Genomic DNA, 22294 nt, shown 5'->3' with positions numbered 1-22294 from the left:
TTAAAAGGGAAACTATCAGTAGTGATTCAGGATAAGTGTTTATAAATATTAATAGATAGTTTATAGATATTAACTCATTTCTTTTGCTCATTTAAAATCAATAGGCATTTTTCTCATATCTTGTTTTTGTTTTAATTGTCATTTCTTGGTTTTGTTTTTTTCGAAACAGAGGGTTTCTATGTGTATCTCTGACTGTCCTGGAACTTGCTCTGTAGACGACCTGGTTGGCCTCAAACTCAGAGATTCTCCTGCTTCTGCCTTTCAGTGCTGGGATTAAAGACATGTGCCACCGCCCCTGGCTTTTTCCCATGTCTCAACCAATTATCAGTTCTGTTATTACTGTTCTTTCATGTTAATCATATTTGCCTTGTTGTGAAACAAATCTCTACAGTGTTCCTCATGTAAAATATAGACTTAAAAATTGTCTTTTCCTTATTTTGTGTGTGTGTGTGTGTGTTTGTGTGTGTGTGAGAGAGAGAAAGAAAGAGAGAGAGAGGGAGGGAGGAACCAAGCACACATGGAAGATCAGAGACAATTTTTGTGAATGAGTTCTCTCCTTCTACCATGTTGGTCCAAAGGATTGAACTTGTTCATCCTGATTGGTGGCTAGTACTTTTTCACACTAACCCTTCTTACAGGTCCCTAGACCATCTCTCCCTTGTTGGCATTTAACATTAGTGTGGTGCATTTGTTACAAGTAATAAATATTGAGGCATTCCCCTTAAATGAAGCCTGTGCTTTATTCAGATGTTCTTAGTCTTTACCTTGTGTCTTTTTACTTTCGTTGCCATGTTGTTTTGGACTCTACACACTGACAGTTTTCTAGGTTTTTGTTTCATATGGCCCTGATATCTATCCATCCATCCTTTTTTCCATCCATCCATCCATCCATCCATCCATCCATCCTTCTTTCAGCCTCCTCCTCTTTCCTTTTCTTGTGGTGGGGATTAACCCAGGACATCACATATGCCAGGCAGGTGTTCCATCGGCTGAGCTTCTCAGCTGGAAAACATCCTGCTGAGCTGTCCTGTAGGTTGGGCCTCTGTTGGAGTTTGACTATCTTTAATATTCTTTTTTAGATGTATCATTTCAACGTTTTGCAAAGATCATCATTGGCTGTCTCGCAGCAGTTATTAGTGGTATGATGCATGTTTTCTACTTGTCGGCTTACCATGAACGGAAATTCTGGTTTTCCAACAGGCAGGTAAGAAGAATTTTGAGAATATGAGAAATGTTTTCATACTTACTATTAACTTGAACAATGTATTTCTTAGGAGGGCATACATATATTTGGTAAGTATGACAAGTACCTTCTTATTTGAAGGTATTAGAAAAATGCTAGAGAAGTTCTTTTGAGCTGGGCAGTGGCAGTGCACACCTTTAATCCTAACACTTGGGAGGCAGAGGCAGGTAGATTTCTGAGTTTGAGGCCAGCCTGGTCTACAGAGTGAGTTCCAGGACAGCCAGGGCTACACAGAGAAACCCTGTCTCAAAAAATAAATAAATAAATAAATAAATAAATAAATAAATAAATAAATAAATAATTAAAAAAAAAGAAAAGAAAGAAAGAAAAAAAAACCAAAACAAAACCCAAACAAACAAAAAAGTTCTTTTGAGACATAGTATCAGCCATAAAATATGTAATAAGCTGGGCGTGGTGGCACATGCCATAAATCTAGCACTGGCAGATAGAGGTGGAGAGATTGCTATGAAGTCTAGGCTGACTAGGCCATCCATCCATCCTTCTTTCCATCTGTCCATCCACCCATCCACCCATCTATCCATCCGTCTATCCATCCATCCTTCACACTCCTTCACACATCCTTCACACTCCTCACACATAGTAAGACAGTGTCTCAAACAAAATGAAATAAGCTAATTAATAAACTAGAAACTATTAGAGTGTTCTCCTTGTACAGTGAATTTATCTGGGCTTGTTTGAGGAAAATCTGCTTCAAATGTATGAGAATTGCCTGCAAGAGGCACCAGATTAAAGAAGGACAGGCAAATCCCAGTTGCAGAGGAGTCGTGGGGGGAGCTCATTTGTAGAAGTGAGTTGTAGGCAGTAGCAAAACTGAGGCCTTGAACTTGGAATGAAAAGGAAGTGATGGTAAAATGTCAGAACAAGCCCAACTTCTTCCAAACCACATGTGCTTGGTAGGCACATTCCTGGTGCTTAGGATATAGGGTCTAGGTTCCATGCACCCCTCTAGCAGTTGTCCATTTATAGCATGCTGTGAAATGGGGAAAACTGGTCAGAGCTACTTAGGAGCAGCCATGACTTCTGTCAGAAGATGGCTGTGGTCAGATCAAGCTGAATGTTTCTAGGGACTTTCAGTAAAGTGCTGTGGTATTGGTCAGCCTCTTAGTAGTTTTGATAGTTCATATTTCAGTAATATGAATTTCAGAATTAAAATACTTTTTTACTTTTTAGATTATGTAATTATACTTATATTATCTTATTTTAGAATTAGATTTTATAATTACAATTTTAGGGGGAGGATTTAAAATGATTAACAGGCTGGAGACCATCCTCAGGCACAGGGCTGCATACCCAGGTGGCACTGGGAGACAGCCTTCCAGGAGTGTGGCCAGGCCTGAAAGTGTAGGTAGGAACCCCCCTGCTGCTCAGAGGAACCAGCCCGAAACCCTCAGGACACAGGAACCCGGGGCAGCTGGGGACAGGAGTCTTCTGATTCCCATCTGCGCCCAGAGCTGATCCTGGGCCACAGAGCTACATACACAAATATTGCCATGAGGAGCAGGTATCCCAGGAGTGCATACACACATGCATACATAGAGAGAACTGGTCTCCCAGGAGTACTGACACACAGGCTTGCAGGGCGAACAAGCCACAGTCAGAGACAGCAAGATCAGCTAACACCAGAGATAGCCAGATGGCGAAAGGCAAACATAAGAACATTACCAATAGAAACCAAGGTGACATAGCAGCATCCAAACCCAGTTCTTCTGCAACAGCAAGTCCTGGATACCCCAACACACTGGAAAAGCAAGACTTGGTTTTAAAATCACAGCTCATGATGCTGATAAAGGACTTTAAGAAGGACATAAATAACTCCCTTAAAGAATTACAGGAAAACACAACCAAATAGGTGAAGGAATTGAACAAAACCATCCAGGATCTAAAAATGGAGTAGAAACAATAAAGAAATCACAAAGGAAAACAACTCTGGCGATAGAAAATCTAGGAAAGAAGTTAGGAGACATAAATGCAAGCATCAACAACAGAATATAAGAGAGAGAAGAGAGAACCTCAGGTGCAGAAAATACCACAGAAAACAATGACACAACAGTCAAAGACAATGCAAAATCCAAAGAGCTCCTAACCCAAAACATCCAGGAAATCCAGGACATAATGAGAAGACCAAGCCTAAGGATAATAGGTATAGAAGAGAGCCAAGATCTCAAGCTTAAAGGGCCAGTAAATATCTTTAACAAAATTATAGAAGAAAACTTCCCTAACCTAAAGAAAGAGAAAGAGATGCCTATGAACATGTAAGAAGCCTACAGAACTCCAAATAGACTGGACCAGAAAAGAAATGTTTTTAGACACTGGTTTGTGTGAAACAACAAACACGAGAGCTTTAACTGGGTAATTACTGACCATGTGTGTATATTGGTTTAGTTATCAGGGGTGCCTGTGCTTTTTCCTTAGAGTTATGTCTTATGCTGGGCATGGTGGGTACATCTTCAATCCCAGCCCAGGAGTCTGAGGCAGGTGGAGTCGGGGTTTGCCAAAGTTCCTGAACAGGCAGGGCTGTACAGTAAGACCATGCCTCAGAAAACAAACCACAGAAGACTGTCATTATAGCTGTACATGACAGACATAGGAAGGCCACCTGAGTAACTGTCAGGAAGTGACCTCCCTCTCAGGTTCTTCAGGCTAGCAATCTGCAGTGCTTAGGTGAGGTGATTGTATTGTGTGGGCAGCACTGAGAACACAGGAGGTTTGAAAACACAGGTGTTCCCGAGACCTTTGTAACCACAGTGTGTGAACAGATGAAGGGCATTGGCATCGAGAGCTTCCTCACAGCTGCAAGACTTTTCGGGGCCACTTTAGAACCTGTCTGCTGTTTACTAAGCACTTTTTTATTTATTTTGATTTTTGAGACAGGGTTTCTCTGTGTATCCCTGACTGTCCTAGGACTAGGTCTGTAGACTGGGTTGGCCTCATCAGAGTGCCTCTGTCTCCTGAGTGCCAGCATTAAAGGCATACACCCCACGCCCAGCTAGTTAGTAAAGTCTGTGTGTTTCATATGCACGCTTAATTTAAAGGATGATGGTTAGAGTTTCATCTTTGAAATCTTGTAAATAAACAAATCCGTTTTTGCTATTTGGTTTTTGAAACAAAGTATCACTGTAAATTAGGCTAGCTGGGAACTCACTGTGTATAGTCCAGTCAGATCTCAGACTCTGGAGTCCTACCTCATCCTCCTGAGTGCTGGAGCTAAAAACTTGAGCTACCACACCCAGCTGAAAAAAACTTCCAACCCCCTAAAATAATTTTCAGAACAATTCATTTAGGTCTGCCTTAGTATATTTGCATTGCTAAAACAGCATACTATAAATTAGGCTCAGGGACCAACATGTTACCAGCAGTCTCTCCCTCTCTCCTGTCTGTCTTCTCCACACCGCCCCCCCCCCCCCCCCACTTACTTTCTAAGACAGAATCTCACTATGGTTGGCTTAGAACTCACTATGCAGACCAGGCTGTCCAGGAACTAACTTACAGATCTATCTGCCTCCAGAATGCTGAGGTTAAAGGTGTGTGCCACCAGGCCTGTCCCAGAACTGGCTTCTTGATCCATAGGTGACCGACCATTTTACTGTGGCAGGAGGGTCGAGGGAGCTCTGGGGCCTGTTTCCTAAGTGCACTAATCCTGTCATGAAGGATTTGTCCTCATGACACACCCTCATTTCAAATCCCTCTTTTAAATACCATGGCACTAGGGATTGAACTTCCACATACAAAGTTGGTCCATATTTAGGGACAGTAGCATTCAGATCAGAGCAGATTTAAATGGGCGAGCAGTCCATTGGGTAAATAGTTCTGGAAAACATTTCTTTTTGAAGACTAACAATAGAAAACATATATGGAAATGGAAATATTTTTTAATTAATTTATTTAATTTTATGTGTATGAGTACACTATCTCTGTCTTCAAATGCACCGGAAGAGGGCTTCATCAGATCTCATTACAGATGGTTGTGAGCCAGTATGTGTTCGCTGGGAATTGAACTCAGGACCTCTAAGAGTAGTCAGTGCTCTTAAGCACTGAGCCATCTCTCCAGCCCGGAAATATTTTATAATAAAGAACTCATGGAACTGTTTAATCTAGCCCTTTTCAAAATGTAACTACAAGGTAACTATAGAAGGATTTGTATTTTTTACATTTAATTAAAGGCAGAGTCTTGTTTGTAGCCTAGGCTGGCCTTGAACTCCCTGTACTCCTGTTTAACTTTTTTAAGTGCTAGGATTATAGACACTTAGTGTGTACACTTAAGTGTACTCCAGTTAAAATGTTTTACTTGTATTTATTTATTTATCTTATGTGTGTGTTTTCAGAGAGATCAGAGGACAATTTTCTCTTTCCAACATGTAGCTTCTGGGGATCAGACTGGGTTATTAGGCTTAGTGGCAAATGCTCTTACCCACTGAGCCATCTTATAGATCCCCAGGCTCTTTAATTAACAGTCAGTAAAATCATAACAAGTTAGAACTCTGGAAAGTTGCTCCTAGAGGCTGCGAGACAGCTCAGTGGGCAAGAGTGCATACTGCTGTTAGGAAGAGCCGCGCTCAGTTCCTGTACCCACGTCAGGCGGCTCAGCACGCCTGTGATCTGCCTTCCATAGATTCCTGATGTACAGGCACCAGAATACAAGTGCACAGACATGAGCCTGCACGTGCACTTGAGTACACAGACACACGCACACACACACACACACACTTTTTTTTAAATGGTTCTAGTAATGTTGTTCTTGAGTACAGGTTGGGTATCCCTTATCCAAAGTGCTAACGACCAAAGTGGTAGAGATTTGGATATTTTAAAAAAGTTTTTTTTTGTTGTTTTTTTTTTTTTGTCTTGCATTACTTATATATACACCATCTGACATCTTGGGAAGGGGTTCCGCACCTAAGAATACAATTCAGTGTCATAGCTTCCTGTGTGGAGTCTGAAGCTGTTCTTGCATTTCTGTTGTGCTAGGTTTTATTGTTCTTCCTTGGGGAAACATTGTTCACTTACACCATCATGTCCACGTACACAAAGGTTCAGCTTTTGGAACGTTTAAGATCTCAGAGTCTGAGCCGGGCGGTGGTGGTGCACGCCTGTAATCCCAGCACTCTGGGAGGCAGAGGCAGGTGAATTTCTGAGTTCGAGGCCAGCCTGGTCTACAGAGTGAGTTCCAGGACAGCCGGAGCTACACAGAGAAACGCTGTCTCGGGGAAAAAAACAAAAACAAAAACAAAAAAAAAAAATCCAAAAGAAAAAAAAAGTTAAAAAAAAAAAGATCTCAGAGTCTGAAGCAGGAATCCTTAGTCTGTATTGTGTGTAAAATAGCTTGATGTTAACAGATGGTCTGCCCAGGGCTGGATTGTAGTGCAGGATAGAGCTCTGGGCCAGCAAGCAGGGCCTAGGGATGGACTCCTGGCAAGGAGCAAATAAGATTAGGACCCAACAAAAAATTGATTTAGCGTGAGAAAAACAAAGCATTCTGATGGTTATGTTGTTTGAGATGGGGTCTCACTGTGTGTTTTCCAGTTGGATGGGAACTTGCTAGTAGACTAAGCTTTCCTCATATTCACAGAGCTCCGCTCTCCTCGGTCCCTGGGGTGCTGGAAGTAGAGTGCGGCAACACACGTGCCTTCTGCCCCAGGCTTTTACTACTGTAGTTTGGGTTCTTTGTAGTTGGATCTTGGGATTTTTTTTCTTTCTGATTTGGGTGGGAATTGAACCAGGACCTACAAACCCTCCACTACAGAGCCACATGTCCAGCCCCTAAGACTTGGAAATCCTATTTATTTGGAAAACACTGAGAATGTACGGGTCTGCAAATGTACTTATTAAAGTTGTCCTCTTAATATGTAAGGTTATATATAGTCATAGAAAACACTGCTTCCTATATAAACTTATTGTCTTATTCTGGACATTTTGTTTTTAAAGTCATTTATAGTTTTTAAATAGAGTCACACTGTGTAGTTCAGGCTGGTCTGGAACTTACTGTGTAGCCTAAGCTGGTCTCAAACTTGATCCTCCTGCCTCAGCCTCCTCCGTGCTAGGATTATGGGCATCTACCACCATGCCTAGCTTTACTTTAAATTCTGACATTCAGTTTACTGTCAGTACCTTCTTACTATTCCTGCTGTTTGTAGGGTATTCTTTGGCATTTCCTTCTAGAATTTCCTTATATGTAAAACATAATGTTATATCAGCTGTAAAACATTTGAAACCTTAAGTGTCTTCACAAAAATGATTGCTAGACTATTGAGAAATTTAATCTTATTAATATGGTAATTTAGGGAATTTTAAATATGTCCTTGAATAAAACTGTGAATGTCAGTTTAAAATGTGAAGGAAACAAACAAAACCAAACAAGAAGCTGAAAGAGGGGGGGGCTAGAAAAGGGGAAATCATTTGAAATGTAAATAAATTATATCGAATAAAAAAAAAAAAAGAAGAAGCTGAAGGAAAAGGAAGAGAACAGCTGATGTTCAGCACTGACATTCAATCCTTACGCCATTGCAGGAACTCGAGCGCGAAATCACATTTCAGGGTGACAGCGCCATTTACTACTCCTATTATAAAGACTTGTTGAAGGCGCCTTCATTTGAGAGAGGTATGTCCAACCACACTGGGGATTGTAGTAATAATATCGTTCTAAAATGAAACACTGTTCTTTAGGATGTGGGATTTTGTCTCAGAATGTAGGTGTTTCTCTTTATGAATATAATACAAAAGTTGGGAAGATGCGGCATCTGCTGTGGCATTTGAGTATCTTCCTTTCCATATCATTTGTGATTACTAATGAAAGACATGTTGAATCACTGTCAAAGCAGAGCAGTAACCTGGAGAACAATCATGTTTTTAGGTGTTTACGAGCTGACGCACAACAATAGAACTGTCTCCCTGAGGACTATCAACGCCATGCGGCAGATGTCATTGTACCCGGAACTTATTGCAAGTGTGCTCTACCAAGCAACCGGTAGCAACGTATGTACTTTTTTTACTTTATTATTTTTATTATAGATTTACTTCATGTGTATGAGTGTTTTGCTTGGACATCTGTGTATGCACCGCATGTGTGCTCAGTGCCCTCAGAGGTCAGAGGGTATCAGATTCTCTAGGACAGTGGTTCTCAATCTGTGGGTCTTGACCCCTTTGGGGTCACAGGTCAAATATCCTGCATGTCAGATGTTTACATTATGATTTGAAACAGTAGCAAAATTACAGTTGTGAAGTAGCAATGAGTTAAGATTATGGTTGGGATCACTACAACATGAGGAACTGTGTGAAAGGTCATAGCACTAGAAAGGCTGAGAGCCACTGCTCCAGCAGTGACAGGTAATTGTGAGCCACGTGTGGGCTCTGGGTCCTCTGCAGAGCCAGCCCTGCAGCCCTGGTGTTTCAGTTTAACGTCTGTTTTCTTACATGATGTTGTAGCCTTGGGTTGTTTGACATCATGCTCTGCCATTCCCTTTCTTTTTCCCCTTAGGAAGTGATTGAACCAGTGTATTTCTACATTGGCATTGTGTTTGGATTACAAGGGATATATGTCACAGCTTTGTTTGTTACGAGCTGGCTTATGAGTGGCACGTGGCTAGCAGGGATGCTTACTGTTGCATGGTTCCTGATTAACAGGTATGCAAGGGTTTAAACTGATATTTACACATTTTGTTTTGGTAGCTGTGGTAGTCATAGAGTTCCAAAAATATTCCTGTCCTTACACTGCTCAGCCATAATCTGCAAACCTATTGCCTGTTATGCTTCGAGGTGCAGCTTAGGTAGGATTCCCCTCGGGGCCTCATCTAGACCGTGATCACATAGAAAGCTGCTCTGGGAAGGTGGCTCATGGCTAAAGCACTTGCTGTACATGTATGTGAACTGGAGTTCACACTCAGAATCCCTGTGAATGCTGGGTGAATGTGAACCTGCTGTGATTCCAGCTCCTAGAAGTCTCCCTGCGCATGCCGGTTAGCTGGCCTTGTCATATTGGTAAGTTCTCGGTTGATCCATAGGCCCTACCTCAGTGAGTAAGATGGAGCATGACTGAGGAAGGGTAATGAAGCCAACCTCAGGCCTCTTTACACATGATGCACATGACAACACACACACAAGTGTGTGCACATACACATGAGGGTAAAACAAAGCAGAAAGCCTTCTCCAGTTGGTATAAAACTCAGAGATAATAGGATTTCAAGGGGCCTCACTGGCTTGAAGCAAATAATAACAATAATAATAATGAACTAACTCTTTGAACATGAGCTAGTTAAAAGACTGCTTGCTGCTAAGTCTGGTAACTTGAGTCTGATCACTGGACTGGTATGGTGGTCCAAGAGAGTGATTTCCTACAAATTGTCCTATGACTTCCACTGGTGCACCATGGCATGTGCCAGCTGAGTTTTAGGTACTCCTGGTCTATTTAAAACCTTGACTCAGCTGGGTGGTGGTGGTGCATGCCTGTAATCCCAGCACTCAGGGAGGCAGAGGCCAGCCTGGTCTACAGAGTGAGTTCCAGGACAGCCAGGGCTACATAGAGAAACCCTGTCTCGGAAAAAAAAACCAAAAAAACAAATCCCTCCCCCCCAAAAAAAACTTGACTCAAAAAACTTAATCCTGCCCTGGCATCATGGTGCACACCTTTAATCCCAGCACTCAGGAGACAGATGCAGGTGGATCTCTGTGAGTTTGAAGCCTGCTTGGTCTACAAATTCCAGGACAGCCAGAGGTATACAGTAAAACCCTGCTTCAAAACAAAAACTTTAAAAAAAAAAAATCAAAATAAGTTGTAGGCCAGGCATGATGACATTCCTGTAATTACAACCCTCAGGAGTTTAGGGTAGGAGGATCAGAAGTTCAGACTTAGCCTGGGCTGCAGGGCAAGACTGGCTTTAAGAAGTGATTGTATTTGCTTATTGCTGCCTAAGAAAATAACTTCTACTAAAAAACATTATTTGACACAATTGTTAGGGATAGAACTCCAAAGAGGCTTACCTGTAGATCTGGGTCAGATATAACCTAAGGTGTTATTTTATATTAAATGATCCAAGAGACATCTATAAATGTCTTTTATAACCTAATCCTGGAGACATGACATTACTCCAATATATATACTGTGGAAGATGATGACATTGACACCAGAGGCAAGAACCATAGACCCTTATGAAGACCTCTGCATTTGTCAAACAGTACTCTTTTCATTTGATCATTAAATATTTATCATCGCATTCACAGAAGCCTGGAAAATATATTTTTCTTTTATATAGCCAACGAAGAACGTATAGCTTTTGTTAACAAGGCAGGGACTCCATTGAGCCTGTTCCCTGGCTGTTTTTATTTTGAGATAGTCTTACTATGATAGACCCAGGCTGGTCTCAGACTCACTGTGTAGCCCAGTGTGGTGTGAAGTGCACTGTCCTCCCCAGTGCTGGGACTACAGATGTGCACTCATGTGACGTTGGGCATGGCCCGGGGTCCTGTGCACGCTGGAAGGCACTGTACCAACTAAGCCCTGCCCTCGCTTGGTCCTCTTCACCGTCTCACATTTGTGTGTTGCACTTTGGGATCTCCTGCTTTGGATATCTCCTCTGAGTTTTTTGCAGGGAGGCTATCTTATTTTATTGATCAGCTTTTTAAAAATAAAGATTTGATTGTTTTATTTTATGCATACAGATGTTACCTTCCAGTGCATTGCATGCATTGCTGGTACTCACAGAGGCCAGAAAAGGGCATCAGAACTGGACTGGAGTCACGGACAGTACTGAGCCATGCTGTAGGTGTTGGGAATTGAACCTGGGTCCTTTGCAAGATAGCCAGTGGTCTTTCCCTCAGCCATTTCCCCAAGTCCCTGATCAGTTTATTTTCGAAGGCGCCGTCCTCAGAACTACTCAGCAAGGAGAAAACAAATTGCTTCTGGAAGCAGCTGCTGGCTCTTCTGTCACAGGAACTGCATGCGCTGCTAAAGCTCTGTTCAGTTTATTTTTCTGAACCGCCTGCCCTTTTCTCTGCTCTCTTCAGGTATCCTACTTCCTCTATACACTTTTCTTGCTTTCTCTTTTACGAGCTCACACTTGAGGCAGTTTGCAGTTTCTGATCTTATCTGGAAATAAGCTGTTTTAAGCAAAGGAGTTTTCCCTAGCTTTGTTTGCTTTTAGTTTTTTGTTTGGGTAATGCCAAACCGTGAGTATTGAACTCACAGTCTTGTGCCTGCAAGTGCTATCCCACTAAGCCATATAACTGGCCCCTGATCTTAAGTCACTCTGTGTGTGTGTGTGTGTGTGTGTTTTACTGATAGTAGGTAATAGAGTGTTCAACGATATCTCATTTTAGTTTATTAAATTTCCCATGGGAGGCAAGAAGGGAATTTAGTTTTCAGCGTGGAGTAATAGAAAGATAAGTGACACCAAGTACCAGGCCTCACCATAGTTCTCGGCTTTGCTTGAGCTGTGCGTGTTGGGAAGGGAGCGGTGAGAGGAGCCCGTAGTTAAGCAGTCCTCACTAGAGTCTGGCTCACTTGTGTTTTTTTCAGTTTTGGGTCTGTGAAGTGGCTCACTTAGGGAGACGTTTTCAGTGGCTTGCATGAGGGGGTCGGTCATGCTGTTCCTGTCCTGTGGTGTTTGCTTCTGCTTAGGAGAGCTTGGAACAATTGAGTTCCCACCAGGGGTAGTGCGTTCTGCTCCTCAGGCTGTCTTACCAGTGATTGTCTGAGTGTGGGGCTCCACTGTCCATGTCCACTGGAGTGCAAGGTGACTGTGTGTAAGGAGGAGTGCAGACTGATCTCTGACAGGCTTCTCTCACAGACTGGCAAGATGATGCTTTTTACCTGGAGTTCTCATTTGAGTATGGTCTTGGAGATTTTGGGGCAGGATTTGCTGGACCTATTGCTTTGGGTCTGAGGCAGGGAAGAATTTTAACAGTTAAAAGTTGTGCAGCTCCATCGTGGCAGTCCGGGAGCAGAGAGCATGGTTTTGAGTTGCATGCACTTCGTGAGCATAGATGTGCGTGTGCTTAGTTGGTGAAGTCCTGTAACCAGGGCTTTCCCGCCCATGCCCCAGCTCCCCAGCAACAGCTCAGGGCTTATTTTATTTACAGAGCTATGGCCTTATGCTACGCTTGTTCCCTGACTAGATAATAGTTCACCTAACCCGTTTAAACTATCCCATGTCTACCACAAGGCTGGTCATTGCGCCTCAGTTTCATGTATCCAACTTTCTCGGAGTCTGGGGTGAATCTTCTGTGTGAAAATCTCCCAGAGTTCCTATCTCTCTACTGGAACTATTTCCTCTTATTTCCTGCCTTTTGCTAATAGGACATCAGCTTTTTATTGATAGGTGATCTCCTATATAGTACACAAGAGATTCTTTCTACAAAGTTTCTTTACTTCTTTTTTTTTAATGGAAAGTTTAGTGTTGAGAACCTGTTTATACCTTGTATTTTATGTTCTGAGGTTGGACCTGTGGTTTGTTCTGTATGCACTGTAAGTCTACGCTGCATCCTCCCCTCCCCCGCCCCATTGCAGCCTAGGCAGGCCACGGACTTGTGGTCTTCCTGTCTTGGCTTCTTGTGCTTTTTGCCACCATACCGGTTCTAGGTTGGGCTTTTTTTTTTTTTTTTTTTTGGTTTTTCGAGACAGGGTTTCTCTGTGTAGCCCTGGCTGTCCTGGAACTCACTCTGTAGATCAGGCTGGCTTCGAACTCAGAAATCAGCCTGCCTCTACCTCCCAAGTACTGGGATTACAGGCGTGAGCCACCATGCCTGGCCGGTTCTAGGTTTTTATGGCATTATTTACCTTCTTACCTGAGTTGTAAGAGTTTTTACACAGTTATGCTGGCATAACAACATTGCAGTCAGTGAGAGGATACATGGTGGTAGTTCTGCTGTGCAGGCTAGGATGTTTGCCCAATAAAATAACTAACCATGTGTTACTGAGAAGGTTTTATGGTCCCTAAATGATACATGATGGCGTATATTATAAATACTAGTTCTTCTCGGAGGTAGGGCCGCCCTGCAGGTGGTTTCTCTCGTGTTTGCTCATTGTCAGGGCATACATTTCAGAGGGGTTTTTGTCTGTGTGCTTTATGTTTTTATTTACTTCTCTCTCTCCCTCTCCCATCCTCCCTCTTTTGTTTTTAGTTTTTGAGACAGTCTCTCAGTATGCAGCCTTGGGTGTCGAGAACTTTCTATGTGGGCCAAGCTGACCTCAGACTCAGGGAGATGCACCTGCCAGACCCACCTCCGAGTGCTGGCATTAACCAGGAGTCAACATGCCTGGCCATGTGCTTTCTTAATAATGAACACAGAAAGTTTTAAATTTTGATCAAGTCTAGTGGGTTGGGTTTTACTGTTTTATTTTTTCATACTTTGTGTCATAATGAAGAACTCTTTGTCAAGCCCAGAACTGTCAGACTTGCCATGGTGCTGCTGTGCTTTGACTGTGCCTCTCCAAGCTCCTTGGTTTCCCGTGTCCTACTGAGGGGGCCGTGACTGAGGAGGAGTCCCCTCGCCTGGAATCACTGCCCTAGAAGAACAGTTGAAGGCCTTGGGACACGGCCCCATGGACAGGCCTGCCTTCCTACTCCAACACTAGAGGAAAACATTTTTGGTTAAATCCCCTGATACCTCCCTTGATCTTGGATTCCCAGCTTCTAGAACTATGAGCAATTCATTCTTTTGTTTATAAATTGCAAAGTCCATGGTATTCTATTATAGAAACAGAAACTCACTAAGACATAATTTATTTTTTCTTGGCATTTTTAAGAAAATAAGTAAAAACAAAATACAGAGATTTTTTTTTCAATAAACTTTTGCTGTTTGTAAACTTTTTGTTTACATTGTATTGTTTGTTTGAGTGTATATGTCTGGGAGTCAGAGGTGAGCTTTGAGGACTGGCTTTCTCCTTCTACCATGTGGGTCTCAGGAATTATTAGTTGGAAACACCTTTGTCCACTTGTTCTTCCTGAATCTTGACTATTTTATGCTCTTTTATAATAGGTAACTAAAGGCTGATTACAGTCTTATATGCACGGAACTAATTATTCTAATATCTGTCACTTTTTTTTTTTTTTAATGTTTAACATTTTTTGAGACAAAGTCTTGCTGTTTCTTTGGCTGGTATGGGACTCAGTTACTGCTGTGAGCCATGACGGCTCAGCAGTTACGGGCACTCACTGGCTGCTCTTCCAGAGGACCCGACTTCAATTCCCAGCACCCACGTGGCAGCTCAGAACTGTCTGTAGTTCCAGTTCCGGAAATCTGATGCTGTCTTCTGGCATCCAGGAACACCAGGCTCATACATGTAAACAGACATTCGTGCAGGCAAAACGCCCATACTCATAAAATAAAATAATTTAAAAATAAGATGAAGAGAAAGTGTAGTATAGTGTTACACAATGCGTGCCTCACTTCCGGTGTCCTCTGTGGTTTGTTTTAGGGTGGACACAACAAGAATCGAGTACTCCATTCCTTTAAGAGAAAACTGGGCTCTGCCGTATTTTGCATGCCAAGTTGCTGCACTTACAGGCTATTTAAAAAGGAATTTAAATACTTATGTAGAGGTAAGATACAAATCTGATTTATACATCACAGCTAATTCTGATGCTTTGCAGATATGTTTTGGTTGTTTTGTTTTGACCCAAAAAATTCTTTAGTTCAGGCTGGCTTCAAACTCATTATGTAGCTAAGGCTAGGCCTTGGGCCCATGCTCTCCCTGCCCCCGTGTGGGATTACAGTTGTGCACCGTGCTGGCTGTGGGGCCTTGTTCTGAAGTAAGTCATATGAGGAGCTAAGTTGTACTCAGTGAAGCGTGTTGCGGTGTAACAGGTAGGAAGGTCGTGGTTGCATCCTGTTTTCTGTAATCTGATGACAGCCAGTTAGTTTTAGAAAAACAGATGTTATCTTGTGTTTAGTATGGTTACATGAAGAATCTCTTGTTTTGGAAGTTAATGTCTCCAAGTGTTGTCTTTGCCATTTCTCTTACCTCAGGAACATTTATGTCCTTTAGTCATCAGAACTTAAAAGAAACGTTCCTGAAGGAGACACGGCGTGGCCCGGGATGACAGTGGTGTAACTTTGATGGCAGTCTGGCATGCTCTTGTGTGCACTCACATGCCCTCCCTGACTGAGATTAGTAGGTTAGTCAAAGCTTAAGGAAATGTCCGTCTCAGACCACTTAGATTCTTAAGTTTCTGTTATTGTTACTTCCTCGATCCCATGGGCAGTTGGATGAAGCCTACAGACTGTGTCACAGAATAACGTTATTACAGTGTCTGCCTACAGAGGCAGCTGAAGCTGAAGCTGACTGAAACATAGTAGACCATTGCAGTCTGCTTGTCCTGGATAAAAGTTTCCTGGTTAGGAAGAGACCAGAAGGGTGTGCTTCTGTGGTAGCCGGCACGTGCAAGGGCTTCTACCCCAGCACTGTAACCAGACACGCCAGTGGGAGGAATTAATCAGACTCCTTCCTCGATTTTAAATCCTCATGTGTATTTTACATTACTAAGAAGCAAATACAATAGGAAACTGAAAGGTAATAGTCTTTTTACTATAGACCCACCTACAGTGATAGGATTATTTTTGACTATGTGTTTAATATAGTATAATATGTATATATTTCAATTTGAAACCATAAAATTATACACTAGGTGTGGTGGTGTATGTCTTTAATCCCAGCGCTCAGGAGGAGCTCTGTGATTTTGAGGCCAGTCTGGTCTACATGATGAGTTCTAGGGCAGCCAGAGCTACATAATAAAGAGAGCCTGTCTCAAGGAATAAACAGAAACCTTAGAAATAATAAATAGCACAGCATGAAACATTGCAGTAAAAAACATTAAAAAATAACAATATGGTTCAAGTGGGATGAAGCAGGACCCTAGCTAAATACTGTGGTCCATCCTCTCGGCCCAGCACTCAGGAGGCAGAAAGCAGCTACGCTATGAGCTCACAGCCAGCCCTGTCAAAAAGAGTACAACAGAAACATCCCCCTAAAAGTAAAGAAGAACAGATGGACCCAGAGGTGTGTGCTTGTAGTACCAGCACACAGACAACTGAAGCAGCAAGATTTCCACAAGTTCAAGACCATTGTAGGTTGAAACACTAACCCAGCCTGCCTGTATAGCCTGACTCTGCTCAGAGACGCTACAGCCTGACAGCCTGAGTGTCATCCCCATGGCCCTCATAATAGGTACAAGGAGAGAACAGACTTGACAAAGTTGTCTCTTGGCCTCCACACATGTGGTCCTCCCCGAAATTATACACAATAATATAAAAATGTAAACAAGTTTTACATAAAAATTTATTACTATTTTTAGGCAATAGTTTGTTTTAGTTCAAAATAAATATTAAAAAAGCATCTTTGGCAGTTCATCTTTTTCTACACTGAGAACTCACTGAGGACCTAAAGGCCTGTGCTGGGGACGCAGTTCCGATGACGAGCTCTTGCCCAGGAAGGCAGAGACCTCGGCTTTGGTCCCTCGCAGCAGAAGAACGCACTGAGCTCTGGGAATTAGCCATTGCAGGCCTGAAATCTGTCGTGTTCTATGTGAAAACGAAACATCCAAGCTTTTGCTTCCTCCCTTAACATGAAAAGAATATTGTGTCCCTTTTGTCCTGCCCCTTTGAAATATAATATGGGAAAGACATATGGTTCCTCTCTGTGCGTTGTTAAGATCCTGCTGTGGTTTGTTGGTTTGTTTGTTTGACTGATTTGTTTTATCATTTTATTATTATTTTTGAAACAAGGACTCTATATCTCCTTCTGTGTCCTAGAACTTGTTACATAGACTAAGCTGGCCTTGGACTCATAGATGTCCACTTGCCTCTGCTTCCCAAGAGCTGGGACTCGGACACGCACCACCGCACATAGCTTGTCTGTAGCTTCTTGGGCTTTTACAGTGGGGAAGTAACTGATCTTAGTTTTCTTCTTCTCTAGAGGTTTTGCTACCTGTTGCTGAGTACCTCCACGTACACTTTCATGATGGTGTGGGAGTACAGCCACTACGTCTTGTTTCTCCAGGCAGTATCCCTGCTGCTGCTAGATATCTTCTCAGTGGAACAGAGTGACAAGGTAGGGTGACACTGTTAAATGAGGAATTCAAAAGCAAAGACTAACGGTTTTCTTTCTAAAAAAAACCTCTTTTCCATTTCTTCATCTCTTATTCTCAACTCTTCAAAACTCTAATGAGCATCAAGACTGAAATTATTTGAGCAGAGAGACCCTAACATAAAGATTTAATAACCAAGTTTGTGCACATAGTTCAGTGGTAAAGTACTTTGTTTAGCATGTTAGCATGATTTTTAACACCAGAAACCTCAAAACTTATCACTGTCTAAAGCAATCATTAATCAAGAATAAAGTCATCTTAATAACTGATTAGCTGAAAGGGTGATGATATTGGGGCTTTAAAAACGTTAGGGAAGGAGCAACCACTGGAAGCAGGAGCTGCGTTACCAAGTGTTGGGAAAATTGCACCTGCATTCTGAGCCTCGTTCATCAGGAAGGAACTCTTCTGTTGGGTCCAGAACTGGCAGTCTTGTAGGTAAGGCTGGAAGGAAGTGCGAGCGAGCCAACAAGAGGCAGGAAAGGAGCGAGCGCCTCCTTCTTCCCCCAGCTTTGCACTTTCCCTCGTGTCGGAGTTTGAGTTGGGACAGAGACGGGTACACAGAGGGAGAAATGGGCTGTGAAGCTGAGAGAAACTCTGCAACAGTGCCCTTGTGTTGGAGTTAGCCGAGTCAAGAACTGAGCCGAGACCAGAGACTCTCATACTCTCCCAGGCATACATTAGTGTTTCCCAGGGCTATCATCTCTTGTTACAGTGAAATCTCTCTTTTATGTTCTATCTTTATTTTTCAGTTATTTATGTGTGTCTGTGTATCTGTGGACATGTGAGGCGGTGTATGTGTAGTCTAGAAGAGAGTGTCGGGCCTCCTGGAGGTGGGGTTGAGGGGCTGTGAGCTGTTGGACGTTGGGACTAGGCCTTGAGCTCAGTTCTCTGCAATAGCAGTATCTACTTTTAATCACTTAGGCATGGCTCCAGCCCCTTTATTCCTTTTTCCTTGTTCTGTGTCTGGATGTTTTACCTACATGCCTGTGTGCTGCATGGCTGCCGTGCCCCTGGAGGCAGAAGAGGGCCTTGGACCCCTTGACCTAGAGTTACAGGAACTGGGGCTGCCTCCATGCTGTCTGCTGAGGAGCCTCTTCTCCAGCCTTCTCTACACTCTCTGTGGTTTTGTTTCTTTCTTTGTTGTTGTTGTTGTTTTGTTTTCTTTTTTAAAACAGGGTTTCTCTGTGTAGTCTTAGCTGTCCTTTTACTTGCACTGTAGAGCAGGCTGGCCTCAAACTCATAGAGATCAGCCTGCCTCTGCCTCCTTCCCAAACAGTGGGATTAAAGGCATGCGCCACCATTGCCTGGCTTCAGACTTCTGGCCTTCCTGCCTCTGAACCCCGAGTCCGAGATGACTGGCTCGTCCACCGACACTCGCGGCTGTGTGCAGTGCTGAGGACTGACCCAGCGCTTAGCACTCTTGTAACTGAACTGCGTGTCTGTCCTGTGACTAAGCTCTGACCGAGCTCTGGCTGTGCAGCCCCAGCAGGCTTCGGAACCCTGGGCAAACCTTCCAAGGGAGGCTCTGCTGACAGTGTGCACTGCACCCACGGAAGGCTGACTCCGAGGCCAGCCTGGTCTACAGAGTGAGTTCCAGGACAGCCAGGGCTACACAGAGAAATCCTGTCTCAAAAAACAAAACAAAACTAAACAAAACAAAAAACCCCACTTCCTAACACTGTCTTACTAAATTATAGCAGAACATTTACTTATGATTTCTATTTTTAAAATTAATTTTATTTTTTGTTCTAACAGGTTTATGAAGTATATAAAATCTACATATTTTCTCTCTTCCTTGGGTATTTGCTACAGTTTGAGAATCCAGCCTTATTGGTGTCTCCTTTATTAAGTTTAGTAGGAGCGTTCATGCTCGTTAAGTGCCTTCAGGTAATTAACCTTGTCTTTCGAAAATAGTAGCCTTACAATTTTAAATTCTGAATTTTAGACTTCACTTCTTCGTTCATGTGATTTTGTTTTTTCCTTTGTAGCTGAGTGGGAAAAAAGGAACTTTTGTGGCTAAAGTAATCAAAGTGTTTGAGTTGTACTTGTTGTGTACTCTGCCGGTGACCTTGAATCTTGTAGTGAAGGTAAGTGCGTGAGGTTCCCGTCCATCCTGCTCCTCTGGAGTAGAGGACTGCTCTGTCAGCTTTACAGAGCACAGTGGGCTAACAGAGGAGTAGAGCATATACAAAGTTATCCCGAAGTACATTGCCAGAAACCAAGGACGTCATAGAATGTCTTCAGGAGCAGGGCTTATTTGAATCAGCTGTCCTAGGTGGACATTTTCATACTCTCAAGATACCTTTCTGTTTTTATGCCTAAGCATGCAGTAAATGTATTCATATTGCACATTGTGCTATTTCACTATTCTTTTAATCTGGCTGTATTTTCTATCATTAGTAATTGGAAATAAGTAAAAACTGTTAAAAGCATAGGCATAATGGAGTATTTCTTTGTTAAAATATTGTTTTCCTCTTTGTAAGAAGCATATCTCACAACTTGGCCATGGTGCCTGATTCTCTCTCTTCTAGATGTTTGTCCCACACAAAGAAAATGAGCATGTGCTGAAATTTCTTGAAGTAAAATTTGGACTAAATATGACTAAGTAAGTTTCATATTTACACGTTCACCTGACCTGTAAGCTCTAGAAAATAAAAAGGAAGACCAACGGACGGAGGGAGTCTGCACCTGTTTACATGTCACGTGGAAAGTAGTTTTGGATTTCATATAGAAGATCAGTTCTTAGTTTGGGTTTTGTGGTACTGAGGATTGCCTTTGGGGCCTTGTGGATTATAGGCAGTTTCCTACACAGAGCCAGAATCCCAGCCTGTGCAATAAATGGCATTGATGTTTGGAGTGGTGGGATGGGGAAGGGAGTGTCGGGCCTAGCCTGGTTGGTAGAATGCTTGCCTGGTGTGCACAGAGCCCCAGTTCTAACCCAGCACTGCAGGAGAAAGGTGGCTAGCGTGCTTGGGACCATGGCTTGGGTACTTTGAGCAGCAGCCTAAATAAATACATTTCTCGTCTCCTGGAAAGTAGGTGTACTTAACCCTTTAACAGCAGGGTAGTGTTTAGTTTATTTATTCTTGTAGGTGGACATGTTGTGTATGTGTGAGTGAATATGTGTTTGCTGCAGCACACATAGAGATCAGAGAGCAAGTTTGGGGAGTTGGTTCTGTTCTCCCATCATGGATTCCAGGGATCAGACTCAGGTTATTATCTGCTTGTGTAGGGAGGGAGTACACAACTTGTGAGTTGTCTCACTGGCCTCGTAGTATTGTTTTAAAGATTTAGTTCTTTCTTATTTATTTATTTATTTATTTATTTATTTATTTATTTATTTATTTATTTATTTTTATGACAGGGTTACTCTGTAGACCAGGCTGGCCTCAAATTCAGAGATCCACCTGCCTCTGCTCCTTCCTGAGTGCTAGGATTGAGGTGTGTGCCACCACTCTGTGGCTACTTGTTCTTTTTATTTCTGTGTGTATGTATGTCTGTGCAGGTGGATGAAGGAACCAGACTCCTTGGAGCTGGAGTTACAGGTGGTTGTGAGCCTTTTGCTGTGGGAGCTGAGAACTGAGCGTAGGCAAGAGCCTTAAGTACTGCTCCTTTCTTTTTTTCTTTTTTCTTTTTCTTTTTCCTTTTATTGAGTACACTGTAGCTGTCTTCAGACACACCAGAGGGGGGCTTTGGATTCTATTACAGATAGTTGTGAGCCACCATGTGGTTGCTGGGAGTTGAACTGAGGACCTGTGGAAGAGCAGACTACAGGTGTAGCTAAGGGGTAGATGCTGGCCTAGGATGTACACTGTGCTAGGTTTGATTTCCAGCACTGCAGAAAAATAAGTAAAATGGCCAATACCACCTATACCAGCACTATGAACACCTTTCAGAAGGATAGTAGCAGGCTCAGAGTGCAACCAAGCAAGCATTGCCTCGATGTGAGAGGCCCTGATGTGGTCTCCAGTGTTGCCACACAAGAGGAAAGAGGGGCATAAAATAGTCTCATTAGTTTATAATAGTATAATATTAGTATTATAGTATAATAAACCAGAAGCTGCTGGGTTTTTAATTAAAATAATGTGTTTCTAGTTGTTTTGTTTTATGAAACAATGTGGAAGAAATGACTTTATATACTGATAGACTCTTATGGGCCAAGTCATAAACAGGAAAAGCCGCGCCGCTCTTCGTGAGGGAAGTCTTTCCTCCTTGGCTAAAGCCCTAACCCACAGCGTGTCCTACAGTCTCCTAAGGCTGAGAGAAGTGCTTAGAGCCAGTGTTTATGTATATAGTACCCTGTAGTAAACATGCCAAGTATGAGACTTGCTTCACAGGCAACACTCGAGGTGTTTTAAGGTGAAGGCATAGTCATTTCTCTCAAAAGCATTGCCATCTCACTGGCCGTGTTGTGTTTTGTTTCTCCTAGTGCTGTAGATGGAACCCAGGGCCTTGTTCATTCTCAGCAAGTCCAGTACTTCTGACTTACATCCCTAGCCCTGATTTGTTTTTACACAATGACATGGGTGCTATAAATAGTGAATGTTTATGCTTAAATGTGCTAGTACATGTTGGGATTTGGAGTTCACAAGAATTCCAGGAAATATTTCTCTAGAGACAGATTTCTAAGAACCACCAAAGACAGATGGTTTAATGGTTAAGGACACTTACTGCTCTTACTGAAGATCTGGGTTTGTTTGGTTCTTAGTACCCACTCTCATGGTGCTCATAGTCATATGTAACGCCAGTTTCAGTGGATCTGCTATACTCTCTGGCTTCCTCCAGTACTAGCCACAAATGTGGAAAACATAGGCACATGCAGACAAAGCACACATAAGATTAATAATAGGGAAGTCATAAAATGTTTTATAAAGATAAGGAATGTTGTTGTTGTTTGTTTAAAAAAAGAAACAGGGCAATGGAGGTGCACATCTTTAATTCTGCCCTTGGGAGGCAGAGG

At 42.6% G+C, this 22294-nt stretch overlaps 1 protein-coding gene across 1 annotated transcript in view; it reads left to right on the top strand.

The window, feature by feature from the left end:
* Dpy19l4 (dpy-19 like 4) overlaps window positions 1-22294 on the top strand; it is a 59858-nt gene that overhangs the window by 9351 nt on the left and 28213 nt on the right. Inside the window, exons 3-11 of the mRNA XM_052176079.1 lie at window positions 1080-1204; window positions 7766-7856; window positions 8109-8230; window positions 8733-8878; window positions 14667-14790; window positions 17163-17297; window positions 19090-19221; window positions 19323-19421; window positions 19866-19939. Coding sequence (XP_052032039.1) covers window positions 1080-1204; window positions 7766-7856; window positions 8109-8230; window positions 8733-8878; window positions 14667-14790; window positions 17163-17297; window positions 19090-19221; window positions 19323-19421; window positions 19866-19939 — 1048 coding nt within the window. The remainder of the gene's footprint in view (window positions 1-1079; window positions 1205-7765; window positions 7857-8108; window positions 8231-8732; window positions 8879-14666; window positions 14791-17162; window positions 17298-19089; window positions 19222-19322; window positions 19422-19865; window positions 19940-22294) is intronic.

The sequence above is a fragment of the Apodemus sylvaticus genome, chromosome 3, assembly GCF_947179515.1.
Source record: "Apodemus sylvaticus chromosome 3, mApoSyl1.1, whole genome shotgun sequence".
Classification (NCBI taxonomy): domain Eukaryota; kingdom Metazoa; phylum Chordata; class Mammalia; order Rodentia; family Muridae; genus Apodemus; species Apodemus sylvaticus.
This window is presented reverse-complemented; position numbering and strand designations above follow the sequence as displayed.